The sequence below is a fragment of the Capricornis sumatraensis genome, chromosome 4 (assembly GCF_032405125.1).
Source record: "Capricornis sumatraensis isolate serow.1 chromosome 4, serow.2, whole genome shotgun sequence".
Classification (NCBI taxonomy): domain Eukaryota; kingdom Metazoa; phylum Chordata; class Mammalia; order Artiodactyla; family Bovidae; genus Capricornis; species Capricornis sumatraensis.
Window position 1 is genome coordinate 127147816 of NC_091072.1, and position 16302 is coordinate 127164117.

Here is a 16302-nt window from a genome sequence, read left to right on the forward strand (position 1 = left end):
TGGCCACCTCATGCGAAGAGTTGACTCATTGGAAAAGACTCTGATGCTGGAGGGATTGGGAGCAGGAGGAGAAGGGGACGACAGAGGATGAGATGGCTGGATGGCATCACCGACTTGATGAACGTGAGTTTGAGTGAACTCCGGGAGATGGTGATGGACAGGGAGGCCTGGCGTGCTGCAATTCATGGGGTCGCAAAGAGTTGGACACGACTGAGCGACTGAACTGAACTGAAACTTGACTCTCAGTAGGGCTGGATTTCTTTAAAAGCAATTTGTATGGGTGTTAAGTCACCAGGGCTCCTCAGTCTATGGGATTCTCCGGGCAAGAATACTGGAATGGGCTGCCATTTCCTTCTTCAGGGAGTCTTCCCCATCTAGGGATCAAGCCAGTGTCTCTTACCTCTCCTGTATTGCAGGCAGATTCTTTACCACTCGTGCCACCTGGGAAGCCCTAAAAGCAATTTAGCCAGATATTTTGATATAAAATAGACAAAGTCTATAATACAATTTGGTAGGGATTTAGCCATCCCTTTTGGAATGAGCAGGTGTTATTACTGCATCACCCCAAATTCTGCTGTTCGATAGAAACAGTTCGAATATTTAAAGTGGTCACTGTTTTATATTGGTATGCAGATTTATGTTTTATGAGGATAATGATTATGGAAGTGATGAATCAAATCAGAATTTCTGGACCTGAGTCAGTCCTGTTTGACTCCTCTCTGCAAAATAATTATCATGTTTACAATAGAAATAAGCTGAAGTATCAGGTACTGATCCAGTAAAAACTTTAATTTGTGTCCAAGTATCTTTATATAGAGAAGTAGTTTTTTTTTTTTTTAAGATAAATTGGATCTTTTGTTTGTAATTCAATTTTATCTCCTGGTATGGGCTTTTCTCGCCTTGATTTTCAAGTAGCTGTACCAGGATTGTTGGGCTCTTACCTTCTGATGACTTAGGAAAACGCCATCAGTAGCCATGTTTGAAAAGCACAGTGTGTTCTCCTTGTAAGCTTGTTTGTGCCCTCAATGGTTTCTAATCAGAGACCACCAGGAAAATACATGTACTTGAACAAATGGGGTTCATTACTCTTTGGACTCTCACTGTGGGGAACTGTGGGGTACCTCAGTGAGCACATGTTAGGAAGAACCTTTAGGGCTTGGGCTTATGCAGTTGATTTTGGGGACAACTTAAACAGGTGAAGCTTTGCTGTGAATAGGAATGCTGTCAGGATGAAGAGGTGTCTTAATACATTTTCTCTATGGGCAGGGTAGGTGAGATCCATGTCCTTGCTAAAGATGAAGAGGTGTCTTAATACATTTTCTCTATAGGCAGGGTAGGTGAGATCCATGTCCTTGCTAAAGAGGCAGTAGCTGCTCATACTTGGTAGAGGAGAGCAGGATCATCATTTTTTTGTGGCTTGTACAATATTCACAATCTGTTGGTGTTCAGACCTGGTTATGAAGTGGTGTTGTTTTGCCTTGATGCATTCCAGTCAGGAAGTGGCCTTATCTGGTGTTGCTGTTTTGTGAAACTGTCCATATTCACCAGGCCCAACTCGAGGGTCAGGCCAGCTCCTAGCAACTCCAAGGCCTGGCTCATATACCAGGCCAGCTGTTGGATGTCAAGGACTGTTTTTCTCTTTGTCAAGGTTTATTTCTGTGATATTCTGTATGGCTTCTTGAGCATGGTGTAGAGACAAGAGAGCTCTGCTTTAGCACCACCATAAACTTGCATAGCCTCAGACAAGTCAGATAACTTTCCTGAGACTCAGTTTCTTCACCGGTCTGATAGAATGAGGATGTTTGCCCTACATCCCTCACTTGCATGCTAGGCGGATAAAATCAAAGCAGATGGATGGAAAACTCATTGTCTAAAAGATGTCAGTAGGTTAAAAAAGTGTAAGTTGTTTCTCTTAAGGGGGCCTCATATCAAAGCTTCAAATTGTGTAGTTGAATTAAATCTTCTGTGCTCATCTTTTTTACACTCCATACCATTTGGAGATGCTATTGATGCTTCTGGGTGGAGGTGAGTGGAAGAATATAGTGTGTGAAGGCTTATGGAGCCGCACAGAGCATATAAATAAGTAATCAATCCATGGTGAAGTTCACTCTTTGTGTTAATCAAGCCTTAGTTAGACTTGCTAGATATTGTTTCTTTGTATTCTGAAGTACAGTTTTTTTTCCACCTCTTAAGCACCCTTCTGTTTAAGCAGTGTTACTAGTGATACTTTAATTGCATACCACACAGGTGGATTTGCTTTTGCTGTAGAATTTTATGATTGGCTCTCATCTGTCATCTCAGAAGCACATCCAACTGGGACACTTGATTTCATTTTCTTTTCTCTCTGAAACCACTAGCTTGAGAGTAAATAAAACTGAGAATATGGAGCAGTAAAGCTAACAATATGGCTGCTCATTTTATACACCATTTACCACCTAGCAATAATGACGTTTCTGTCTAAGAAAGGAAACAGAGGAACATTTGGAGTGTAGCCTGTGAAAAATGAAATCTGTTTCCCAAAACAATGCTATCTCACCTCAGATCTAGGTTCCAGTAACGCTGAATTCACTGTGACCATGCTAATTATTTTCTTTTCTAATGTTCCTTATGTTGTCTATTTAATATCGAGTTAATATTTTTCCTGTAATTCAGAAACCTTTATCAAGTGTTGCCTTCCATTTTTGAAGTTTCAAAGGTTAATGGATGGTGCTGCTGAAATGAGGCGGAGTGTGTCAGAGCTCCCATTAAGACCCAAATTGCTGTATTTATTCTACAAAGAAGCCTATTATTTCCAATCTTACAAATGTACAGCATCCACAGGGACCCTGTAAATATTGGAACTGTATCAAGCCCAGCTGGGAACCTGACAGTCATTAGTTTTTTTTCTCCGTGAAAGCCTGCATCTTTTCAGAGGCTCTTTGAAGGGGACTTTTTGGAGGATAACACCACTCATTTTCACTTACTTTATTTCTGTGGAATGTGATCTGATTTTTTGAGGGAATGTCTTTTGTCTGTGCTGGGGATTCTCAACCCCAGAAATCCTGATATATTGATATTTGGGCCAGATCATTCTTTGGTGTAGGGGCTGTCCTTTGCATTGCAGGATTTTTAGCAGCGTCCATGGACTCTTCTCACTAGATTCCAGGAGTGGTCTCCCTGTTCTCCCTTCACCCAAGTGTGGCAACTTAAAGTATTTCTGTAAATGACCAAATATCTCCTAGGAGCCAGATTGTCTTCCTTTGAGAACCATCAAAAACATACATGAAACAGAAAGGTTTTAGGAAGCATGAAACTTTGCTGAAATAGACTTGAAACTTCTATAGATTTTTTTCTTTGGGGGACAGATTCTGAAAGAAGACTCCCCCAGTTCTTTGAGTTTTACTATATATTCATCAGTGGTAAGATGATAAGGAAAAGAAAGAAAAAGGGGTCATATTAGGAATTTGTTTGAGAGCACTTGATTGTGAAGGAACCCTGGCAAGAGAAGCAGTGTTTGCAGCTTTAACTGGCAGGGTTGTGTCTGTTACATAAAGTCTGCAATGAGAGCCCCAGAGGGTCTGGACCAAGACACAGATGCCTGCACATCTTAGGCTGCAGTGGCTGCGCACAGGTCTGAATCAGCCCTGAAAACACATACATTATTTCTTACCGAATGTCTCTGGCTCCTCACAGCAGAATCCCTACGTGCTGTCTCTGCTAAGAATTCGATGACTCACAAATGAGTCAACAGAGAAGGTGTTACAGGAGGCTGCCTGCTGTTAAGCTACAGCAGGGCCCAGGAGAAGCCAAGGAGCCATTAGTATCCTCTCTGGCTTCCCATACAGGATTTTCGACTTATATAGTCTGAGAGACGGTGTGCCTTTCCTTCCAAGTGCAAATGCTAGTTTTCTAAAAGCCCAGCAGACTAGGTTAACATTCTGAGGCCCTGCATGCCCTAAATTGAGAGAGGGAGTTTGGGAGAACGAGCTGATGTGAAATGTAACACCTGTTTAAGCTCTGTTGTACCGTAATGTATTTTCATGATGCAAAGAGGGAGAGAAGTGTGCTTCTGTAATTCTCAGCAGGGAACTAGTGTTTTGGGGTCTTTTTTTTTTTCCTTCAAAAGAGATGTGGGTTTATAAACAAAAGCCACAAGCACACGATTTTGAACAAAACTGATTTTATATTATGGAAATAAAGCATTAATTTTCTTGTATATTGAAACTCAATCCATTCATTTAGAAATTATATACTTATAACTCATTATTCACATTTCATTGTTTAAAAAATTCCAAAAGGCTAGCTTGAAGTTTGCTGTCAAACTGCTTATGACAGCTGTTAAGCAAATTAACAGAGTACAAGAGATTAATAGCAAAAAGGTTTAGACTGCAGCACTGTTTTAAAAAACTTCTAAATGTGTTAGAAGCTCCTATTCCCAAATAAACAATTGTTATGCTTTTATAAATGGAACTTATCTGTTCAGTAAAGCTTTTTATCCCCAAGGACCTAAGCAGATGATTTGGGGGTACAATATACATTTCATTTATCCTGTGTAATTAAAGTTAAACCACAGGTCTTAAATAGTATGAGTAATTTAAAGTGAGCTTTTAATTAGCCCTAATAAGTGAGGTTTCTGTAAGGGAAGGATTTTTATTGTTCACTGTAAGAGTGTCAAACTAGAGAGGTCTCTGATCACTCTTATCAGGATTCCACAGGGAAATATTACCAAGTGGGATATAATAGAAAGTGGGCTTCAGCTGCTCATTGCTCAGAAGCCATTAAAGAGGCCAGTTTGGTAGAAACTGCTTTATTTCGGAGGTGGGCAACTGGTGAGGGATAGAGGGAGAGGACAGATGCCTGTCCAAAGCCAACTCCTCCCTACCCCTCACCCTGTCCCCCTCCCCTCCCCGCCTCAGCAGTCTGGAGGCAAGAGCTTTTATAGACAGAGGGAGGGGGCTACATGCAGAAACAGCAGAGTCAGTCCCGACAGTCATCTTGAAATCGGTCACTGGTGGTCTGATCAATATCATCTTAATTGTTTTAAGCACAGTTAATCTTCATTTCCAAGGTTGCTCTGTTCCATTTCTTTGAGGCCAGTTCTCTGAATTGTGGCGGCTTATGTCACGGCTAGTGTGGTCATCCTGTAGTTGACTTCGTCCACTCTGTGTGAGTTTCAGTATCTGCAAAACAGCTCACAGACTATGGCTCAGAATATCACCTATAGCCCTTGAGGAGGAACTGAAGGTCCTTGACTCTGCTTAATGGCTGAACTATTATTATTTGGTCTCCTTTGACTGGTTTCCTTTGTTTCTGCATGTTCTCACTTCGGTGATTAAACCTATTCTTTGGCTGAAGTTTTTCCATGGACAAAAGGCAGGCTGAGGACATGGGGGACACGGGCCATAGTGTCCTGCTCCATTTCAGTAGGAGGGCAGTCTCCAGGAACCTGGACCTGCTCTCCCTTTATGTGTCCAGAAAATTCATTTTATTAGCGTTTCAAAAGAGGAAAAGGAGAGTGTAGGCAGGAGGATTGACTCCACTAAATGAATTGATGTATAATGACTGATGACAAATGACTGATGTATAATCACAGTGGCCTCTCTCAGTCGCTTATTCATATCCGACTCATTGCAACCCTGTAGACTGTAGCCCACCAGGCTCCTCTGTCTGTGGGATTTTTCTGGCAAGAGTACTGGAGTGGGTTGCAATTTCCTGCTCCGGGGGATCTTCCCAACGCAGGGATTGAAGCCTGTGTCCCCTGCACTGCAGGCAGATTCTTTACCACTGAGCTACTGGGGAAGCCCTCTCAGTTGCTAAGTAGACATGAAGCCTTGGGGCAGTTAGTGCATTTTCCCTGAAGGAAAGCTAAATTATGATGAGAAGATTGGTGTGCAGATGGCACAGATACCTTTCAGGGATATGGAATGCCCCCAGGAAGACTAGAATACTAATTTGTTGCATCTACACTGGCCTACAGTGAGAGAAACTGTCAAATACTTGTTCATTGACTCTCCAATATTTAGGGTACATGCTTATCTTCTGTTAATAAAACATTCTTCAAATACGAAAGTGAAGTGTGTGAAAGTTCATTGCTCAGACATGTCTGACTTTTTGCAATGCTGTGGACTCTAGCCCACCAGGCTCCCCTGCCGGGGTCCAGCCCCGGTGGATCCAGGGAATTCGAAGGGTGGATGGCGTTGGCGTGGAAAAACTCGTTTATTTATTAATATAAGATTAGATTAAGAAACTATAGTGTAGTAGGAAGATTAAGTGGAGAAAGAGGGCTGAATAGCTTGGTTTACGCGGAAGACCAATAAAATTCCAGACAAGGAATTTGCACCATCTACGTTGGGCCACCGGTGCCCGCTTAAATATCTAAGGGTGCCTCGCCTTAAGCTCCCTTTCGCGCGGGTCTTTACAACCATGGCAAGTAAGTAGACCTGGCGAGCCTCTGCGCCCCAGATGGAAATTCAGCCTGAAATTAAAGTAAAGAGCAGAGAGAGGGAAAGGGAGAGAAAATGAGAGAGAGAGAGACACGGGGGGAGCCAGATTCCCCAGAAACCAGGCCGAGAGACTAGTTCGAGAAGCTGGTCCGAGAAGCTGGTCCGAAAAACTGGTCCGAGAAGCTGGTCTGAGAACCTGGTCCGGTCCTTTATTGTTCAGAAGGCCTTTTATACTTTTGATAAAACACGGAGATCAATGGGCAACACAAAACTATGTAGCGTTCGCAGCCCAGACTCTTTCTATACATCATTTTGTATACAAAAGGTCTCAGGTGATTTACATTATCTTCTGGCCAAGAGGCTTGTTAACACTTTTTGGCTCTCTTCCTCAATGAATGTTAATTTTGTTTCTCCTGAAGTGTTTTTCTTTAATCTGCATCTCCTTAAAAGCGCTAAAGTTACATCTCTATAGAACAAAGGCACAGTGGGTTATAACAAAGAAGGTACTTAACTCAAAGATCTAATGTTGCTAATACCAGGTCTACTACTTGTTTTTTTATATACCGACTATATCTAAAAACAAAGGATATGAAAATTTGGCAGCAAGCATTGACTCAACAAATGAAACTTTTAATCAGTCCTATTCTAAAGATTTTGACTCGGAAGCCCCTACATTCCTAGGATGTTTTAAGCTTCCTGTGCCTCCTGCGGTCAGGAGGCCTCAAACAATCTCATGCGCAGCTGTACGAGTCCTGCAGGCAGGCTAGAAAGCCATCAGAGGGGTTTTTTGGATTGAAACACTCTTTCAAATGTAGAAGACTAAAGCCCTGAATTGACTTTTTCCAGAAAATGTCAGAAGAGTGGAAAAGCAGAGCACAGAAGCCGGCAGATTTTTGTTGGGGTACATGCTTAGGAATTTCCAGAGGGGTCCCTGAAGTCTGAGCACGCCTTGCGTATGTCAGCTTCCTTCCTCATGACCTTGTCACGGGCGGGATTCCTCACACTGGCTCCCGGCACTCCCCTGTCCGTGGAATTCTCCAGGCAAGAATTCCGGAGTGGGTTGCCATTTCCTCCTCCAGGGGATCTTCCCAGCACAGGGATCAAGCTGGGTCTTCTGCATCGCAGGTGGATTCTTTACCATCTGAGCTACCAGGGAAGCCCTTCTTCAAATATGGTTCAATATAATTGATTAGATTTTATTTTCCTTAGCTAAAATTGTGTTTTAATTGTGCCTTTTTGATACTACATTTAAGCCACTTGTCTCAAAAATCCTTCGAGTTTTTTTCCTACAACTGCCTGATCTCATCCATTATTTTTGCATTCTTCCAATCTGAGGCAGTCTTCCCTCGTGTGTATTAATAACACTCATTATGTTGGTGGTTCTTTATTTTGGCTGCAATAGCATTGCCAAATCCAAAAAGAGCTCTTCTATAATATTTCTTTGTGATTGTAAATCTCCTGATCTATTTCTCCCCAAGTTTTCATGTTATAATAAGAAAATAATTTCCTTTTTTCCTTTTAGAATTAGCATTTTCTCTTCTTAAATCTCCCCATTCCTCTTTCTCTACCTTCTTCATCAGAGTGATTTTTATCTTCGATATCAGATGTCACCACCATTTTTACTATTGAGAAGGAGTTCCTGGTTACACATGGTACATTCTACTGGGCCCTATATAAGAGGATTGTGTAGATCTTCTTGAGACCTTGACTCAGTTACTTGGAGGTGGACAGAAGTGTGATTCCTGTGTCACCAGTACATTTCAGAGCCACCAGGGAAAGCTACTTCCTTCATCCATATCTTACTATAATATCTGGGTTTTCATATTGAGTTGGATGGCAGAGATAATGAAACAGCGTACTTTTGAGTTGGTTAGTTGGTTCTTTTATTCTTTCCTCCCTCTCTCCCTTCCTCCTCCTCTACCTCCCTGTCTCTTCCGTCTTCCCTCCCTCCCTGTTCTTTCCTTTCCTTTCTTCCTTCAACAGCTTTGGTGGTGGTTTAGTTGCTAAGTCATGTCCAACTCTTGCAACCCTGTGGACTGTAGCCCGCCAGGCTCCTCTGTCCATAGGATTTTCCAGGGAAGGATACTGGAGTGGATTGCCATTTCCTTCTCCAGGGGATCTTCCCGACCCAGGATTCGAACCCAGGAATCTAACCCAGGTCTCCTGTATTGCAGGCAGATTTTACTAAGTTATTATTCACATACCATAAGAATTCTCCTGTTTAGAAGGTACAGTGTTGTGAATCTGTAACCACTATCTAATTTTAGAGCATTTTTTTTATCACCCTCCCCACAAAGAAAGTCTATATCCACTAGCAACCCCTATCAACCCAAATCTACTGTCTCTATGAATTTGCCTTTTCTGAATATTTAGTATATGGAATTATACAATATATGGTCTTTTAAGTGTCTGGCTTCTGTCACTTAACATAATGTTTTCAAAGTGCATACATGTAGCATGTATCTGTATGTCATTCCTTTTCATGGCAAATAATATTCCATTTGGTACATGTACCATATTTTGTTTATCATTTGATGGACTTTTGGCTTATTTCTGCTTTTCAGCTATTATAGATGAAGCTGTTATGACCATTCATGTGCAAGTTTTTGCATGGTCATATACTTTCATTTCTTTTGGGTAGATACCTAGAGTTAGAATTGCTGGTTGTGTCTGTGCTAAGCCTCTTCAGTCATGTCCAACTCTGTGCGACCCTTGGACTGTAGCCTGCCAGGCTATTCTGTCCATGAGCTGCTCCAGGCAAGAATACCGGAGTGGGTTGCCATGCCCTCCTCCAGGGGATCTTTCCGACCCAGGGATTGAGTCCGTGTCTCTTATATCTTCTGCATTGGCAGGCAGGTTCTTTACCACTAGCGCCACCTGGGAAGCCTAGAATTGCTGGTTATATGTTTAATATTTTGAAGAACTACCAAACTCTTCCTAAGTGGCTACACCATTGTGTGTTCCTCAGCAATATATGGGGAGAGACTGAGTGTTACAGGCTCTCCACATCTTAACACTTGTTATTGTCTGTACTTTGATTATAACCATCCTAAAGCATTTTCCTATTTAGTAAGGAGATTGAGCACTTTTGCAAGCATTTCTTGGCCATTTTTCTGTCTTCTGTGGAGAAATGTTTGGTCTCATCCTTTGTTCAGTTTTTAATTGGGTTATTTGTCTTTGCAACTGTTGAGTTGTAAACGTTCTTTTTATATTCTGGATACAAGTCCCTTATCAGATAAATAACTTACTAATATTCCCTCTCAGACTGTGTACTTTTAACAACTTTATTTATCTATTTAGTTTTGGTTGTCCTGGGTCTTCATTGCTTTGCGGGCCTTTCTCTGGTTTCGGTGAGCTGCGGCTGCTCTCTCGTTGCGGCTGCAGGCTTCTCCCTGCTGCGGCTGCTCTTGTTGCGGAGCATGGGCTCTAGGGTGCATGGGCTCCAGTAGTTGCAGCTCCCGGGCTTTAGAGGATCTTCTCTGTAGTTGTGGCACACACAGATTGGGGTTTTGTTTTCTTTTTAAACAGGGATTTGTAAAGAGCATTTTAGATGCATAGCAAAATTCAGTGGAAGATATAGACGGTTCCAGTACACAGCTGCCTGCACAAAAGTACAGGGTCCCCTACTATGAGCATCCTTTACCAGAGTGGTACATTTATTACACTGGTTAACCTACCTTGGCACATCATTATCACCCGAAGTCCAGTTTACGTTAGGGTTCACTCTTGGTGTAGAACTTTCTATCTCTTTGATTAAAGTATAATGACATGTATCCACCATAAAAGTATCATACAGAATAGTTACATTGCTTTCAAAATCCCCTGTGTTTTTCCTACTCATTCCCCTCCCATCCCCGGCAGCTACTGATCTTTTTACTGTGCCATAATTTTGCTTTTGCCAGAATATCATACTGCTGTATATTTGAAGTCACACAGTATGTAGCTTTTTCACATTGGCTTTTTTCATTTTAACTATGCCTTTAAGGTTTCTTCATGTCTTTTCATGGCTAGATAGTTCATTTCGTTTTAGTGCTGAATAACATTCGATTGTTTGAATGTCCCACAGTTTATTATTCACTCACCTACTGAAAGGTATTTTGTTTGCTTTTATGTTTTGGTACGTATGAATAAAGCTATGATGCAAGTTTTTGTGTGGACATAGCTTTTCAGCTCCTATGGGTAAATAACAAGGAGCATGACTGCTGAATCATATGGTATAGTGTGTGTTTCATTTTGTGTAAAACCATTGAAATGTCTTCCATAGTGACTGTACCATTTTGCATTCCCACCAGCGATGAATGAGAGTTCATGTTGTTCCACACCCTTGTCAGCCTTTGGTGTTGTCAGTGTTTTGGATTTTGGCCATTCAGTAGGTGTATATGGTATATCATTGCTGCAAGTGAGATCTAATTAGAGAATTTGCTGTTCCCTAATGACATTTGATATTGATCACCTTTTCATATATGTATTTACCACCTATATGTCATCTTTGGTGAGGTATCTGTTCAGGTCTTGTACCCTTTTAAAAATTTGATTAATTGTTTTCATATTATTGAATTTTAAGGGTTCTTTGTATATTTTGGATACCAGTCCTTTATTAAATATGTCTTTTGCAAGTATTTCCTCCCAGTCTGTGGTTTATCTTCTCATTCTTTTGACTGTGTCTTTCACAGAGCAGGAGAAATTTGTTTTCATGGAAGCTTGATTATCGATCATTCTTTTTCATTGAAAGTGCTTTTGGTGTCATATTTTTCTCGCACATTCCTATTTTCCTTCTAGTGTCCACACTTCCCATTCCTTCCCTTATTTTCACCTTCTCATTCCAACTATTTTTCTTTCTTTAGACTCCCTCAACTGTCTGTGAGAGTTGAAATACAGGAAATAAACGAAACTGCACAAAGGCACAAAGGCTGCCTAAATTTCAGTAGGGAATAATTAAAGACCAGTGTTTTCATGATGCAAAGGAACACCTTTCAAGCCATAGAATTTCACTTGACTAGCTGCTGCCAGAGATTTATTTGGGAAGAAGTCTTTTTAGCTCACAGATGATCTGTGAAGATCTTTTCCAAGCTGGAGATTCTGTGAGCCTGAGCTATAATGTTACCCAGGCTGCCTTCTTTCCTAACTTACTTGTCTGGCAAGGCCATTTTTATTGGGTTATTTAAAGACATTTAGGTTTTCTCTCAAGATGGGATCGTGTTTTGCCCTTCAGAGACTTTTGTTTTCAGTTCATAGATTTCCATGCCTCAATGCAGATGACTGTGAATTGGGTCTTCTGACCCATGAGTTTTTTCAGAAACCTTAAAGAAGGTTGTTAAGCATTACGTTTATGCCTGTTCTTTGAGGAGTGACTCACTCAGTGCCTGAGGGCTGCAGACCAGGCCTCTGGCTTTGGGTGACATGGATGGAGATGGCTAGTCCCCATCGCCTTCCCTTCTTCCTCCTCTCCTTTCTCTTTCCTCCCCCTCTTTCTCCTCTGGTCCTCCCCCTCTCCATCCTCTTTCTTTCTCTCCTTCCCTCGTCTTTCATCTCCTGCAGGTAACTGCACTCATCTCTTTGTTTAAATGAAATAATGTTCTTCCTCTTTTTCAAATTTTTGTTGTAAGATTAGCAAGAACAACCAAGGAGTGGTTTGGGTACCTTGAGAAGCTTTGTGTAAATTCACAAGTGTAATTTGCTTACTGTTTTGCATTTCCTTCTTTCCTCTTTCCCTATACTTCTTCTAATGTGTAGTAAGTTACCTTTTTTCCTGATGAATAAACATAGTTCATACTTACTGATAAGAAACAACCGTTACGGGGATTAAACTACCTGGGGAGAGTTTGCCAGACTCCTATCCTCATTTAAGTTTGAACTTGGGTCTTTGTGGAGGGCCTATAAGTGAAAGATGCCAAGAGCTACCAGGGACTGCTAGGCTGTGTGAGATTTAGCTGTCCTGCTTCTACTTCGGACCCTGGCAGTTCCTCTGCCCGTTTGTAGGTCAGTGGTGCTGCCAATTTGTGCACCATTTACAGAAGACACCAGCAAGAAATGGCAAGGGTTTTCTGATGAAGGAAAATGGTGCTCGCAGCCTTGGGACGGTGCTTTAAGTGAACATTTTGGAATGGTCGGGTGTAGTGCTGCATTGCTATGGTGACCTTGAAAGCAAAGCTTGTCTTTGGGTGTGAACTGCTCTCATTTACCTTCGAGCATCGCTTCCCTCCTCTACTTTCTTTCAACTTCCTTTGATGGTACAATGACAGCCGTCCTCTCTTATATTCAAATTTAATTGATTTAATAAATATGTAGAAGTATTGCCAAGCTTATATTATAATTGCTGTATCCTCTTTTGGTTTTCTTAGACATCAGATCCTTCCATGGGACATAGGAACTTGGGGAAGTTCAAGAGAAAATGCATAATCATCCGTCTTGTGTTGCTCTCTGCTTAAAATGGTAGGGATGTAGTGGAAATATTGGCTGAGTTTCATCATAAAGGCTTCTATTCCATTTGACTTCACTTTATTTGACATTATAGTATCTTCTGGGATCTTAACAGAATAGCCAGTGAACTGAATGGCAATCCTGCTGTTGATTCCCCTTCACTCCAAGTTAATATCCCAGTGGTGTTTCAGGGCTTAGGCAGGAACTCTGAGATGCTTCCAGCTTCCAGTTTATGAAATCTGGATGGTTCAGCCCGCTGTTTCTCTGTGTTTTTGTTTGTTTCGTTTGGCTGAGCCGAGTCTTCGTTGTGGTGTGTAGGTTTTCTCTAGTTGTGGAGCAGGGGCTCTAGAGTTTTCACGCTCAGTCAGTGCAGTGCGTGGGTTTAGTTGCCCTCAGGCATATGGAATCTTAGTTTCCAGACCAGGGATTGAAATCCGCATCATCTACACTGGAAGGTGGATTCTTAACCTCTGGACCACTGGGGAAGTCCCTCTGTGTTTTATTTATTTATTTTTTGTAGCTTTTCAAAAAAATGAATATTTATTTTAATTCGAGGCTAATTACTTTACAATATTGTATTGGTTCTTGCACATATCAACATGAGTGCGCCACAGGCGTACACGTGTTCCCCATCCTGAACCCCACTCCCACCTCCCTCCCCGTACCATCCCTCAGGTTATCCCAGTGCACCAGCCCCAAGAATCCTGTATCGAACCTGGACTGGCAATTCATTTCTTATATGATATTGTACATGTTTCCATGCCATTCCCCCAAATCATCCCACCCTCTCCCTCTCCCACAGAGTCCAAAAGACTGTTCTATACATCTGTGTCTCTTTTGCTGTCTTGCATACAGGGTTATCATTACCATCTTTCTAAATTCCACATGTGGAATGCTCAAAATTACTACTGTGAAAATAGGTTTACTATCAGGGAAGGGCCATAACTGTTTTGACTGTTGCTGCTTTGATAATTTACCCAGATGAAGTCCTCTGGAGTGTGTGAACTAGGCATCACTATAATCCAGTGAAGAAATACGTGCAAATTTAAACTTCTCTCCCAATTTAGGAAGAAACCTAATAAAAGTAAAAAACATTCTATCACCTCAACAGAGAGATGGCGATCTTCCAGCTTCAAAGAAGAAACGCCAGGCAGGGGAGAAGATCATGTACACTTTGGTTTCAGTCCCTCATGGAAATGACATTGCGTCGCTTTTCGAACTGGATGCCACGACTCTTCAGAGAGCGGACTGCCTGGTTCCAAGGTAAAAAAAAAAACCCACAAAAAGACAGGTTAAACAATAATGTCCCTTTGAATAATTTGACTGGTTGGTAAGGAATTAAAACCATAATTTTAATATAATTTTTGTGACAGCAAGAGAGCAAGTATAAGTGAAAAACAAGTGTAAAAAATCATACCTTTTTTATGAGTAGATTAACATAGTTGTTCTATTCTTAAAAATAAGTAAAATGTTCAGGATAAGAGAAATTCTGAAAAATTCATGAGAATTATTTATTTTTACTACTTGGCTATCCCGTGGTTACTAAAGTGAAAAACAATCTAGAAGCATTTCCGTTGATACTTACAGCATTTTTATACTCCAATAAAAATTAATTTAAAAATACTTATGACATTTTTATTATGTCAAATTCCATATTTCATTCATTTATTTATTTATTCGTCCATTTGTTCATTTATTTAGTCATCGAGTCAACAAATCTTACTGAACATTGATTACCTCCCAGGCATTGCCCTTGGCATTGGGAGGACAACTGTGAGCAAACTGGTGATGAACTTAAATTCAAATGGGAGAGAGAGGTAATAAACAAATAAGCACGAGCTATAAGGTCAGGTAATAAAAATGTTTTGAAGAAAAATTGAAGCATATGGAGAGTTCTATTATTAGGTATGAGACCTCTCTGATTTAGGACATTTGAGAAAAGATCTGAATGATCTGAAAGATCAAGCCCTCTCCATCTGGGAGAAGTGTTTCAAGCAGCAGGAACACCAAATGGATAATATTTAAATTTGCTAGCTGTGTTGAAGGCCCAGCTAGGAGACAAGTAGACCTAAATGAAGAGGGGGAAGGAAGATTGTTGATGAGGTAATTGTTAACTTACAATATTTTACATTCTTTTGTTTGGATTTGGTGAAGTGTTTTTTTTTTTTTTTTTTTAACCTACAGCTGTCTACCTTCCAACAATAGTATTAGGATGCAATCTCTATATGCATAGAGTTTTGCCTTTGTTATTAAGTTTGGTGGGATTGTTCTAAATTGTCCTTGATCCAGCATGATTGTCCTTGGCCTTGGGCAGATCGCAGTGGTTAGATTGAATGTACATGCTCAAAATGCAGACATTACTGTGCAGGTTACTTTCAGAGAAGGTAAAAAGTTGCTCTACTAACACTGCTGGAAATCACTGCTCCTTGGGTTTCCTGGGCTGTTTCACAGCTGTTCTCACTCATGAGATGTGTAGCTGAGTCTATGGTCACACCACCCAGAACATGCCTGATCTTGGAAGCTAAGCAGGGTCAGACCTGTTTGGTACTTCGATGGGTGAAAGGTAGCTGAGTCTTGGCCTTGCATGAGCCATTTCTCTTTGGGCTACCAACAGAGATCTGTAAAGAGATCCGCATGGAAGGTTTGACTTGATGCAAGTCTCTGACCTTTTCTGAGTATGGCATCTTAATAAATCCTTGCTCTGACGACTCTAGATTTTAACTCAGCAAACACAGAGTCCTTCTTGAACTCTAACCAAGAAAACTTGCTTAAGGAAAAGGTAGAAAGATCTCACTATATAGACAATCCCCAAAGCCTTGCTCTATATGGAAGGGTTCATCTATTACTATTCAGAGCCGCTGAAGCCCTTCTCATTATAGAACAGATTTTTGTATTAACATATTCTTTGTTATTAGTTGTTTTAAAGTTTCTGCTAATGAACACTTAGTAATAACTACTATTGTAATATAACTCTGGAGCTCTTGCTGTGTGCTGAGCACTCTTGTCAAATTCTTTATAAATATTCTGGCAGCAATTCTAACAGATCAAAACTGAAGACTAGCTGTGCTGCGTGTGCTTAATCGCTCAGTAGAGTCTGACTGTTTGTGACTCCATAGCCCACCAGGCTCCTCTGTCCGTGGGATTTCCCAGGCAAGGATACTGTAGAGGGTTGCCGTTTCCTTCTCCAGGAGATCTTCCCAACCTAGGGATCAAACCCAGGTCTCCCACATTGCAGGCGAATTCTGAGCCACCTGGGATGAACTAGTTAATGCCATGTTTTTCATGTCAGCTTTAAATTGGAATCACCTGTGCAGCACTTTGCCCTGTATGCTCTGGCCACACGAAGACCAGTGAAATCACCTGGAGATCTTTAAAAAGTACTGATGCCTTCTCTGAGTCGCAGACATTCTGATTTAAATAATGTGCAGTGCAGCCTGGGCAACAGGCTATAGAAGCTTTT

At 41.1% G+C, this 16302-nt stretch overlaps 1 protein-coding gene across 3 annotated transcripts in view; it reads left to right on the forward strand.

Moving 5' to 3' along the window:
- Positions 1-16302, forward strand: part of ITPR2 (inositol 1,4,5-trisphosphate receptor type 2) — a 598268-nt gene that overhangs the window by 160356 nt on the left and 421610 nt on the right. For all 3 annotated transcript variants that reach the window (XM_068970194.1, XM_068970196.1, XM_068970195.1), the window contains exon 11: positions 13954-14105. In XM_068970194.1, coding sequence (XP_068826295.1) covers positions 13954-14105 — 152 coding nt within the window. The remainder of the gene's footprint in view (positions 1-13953; positions 14106-16302) is intronic.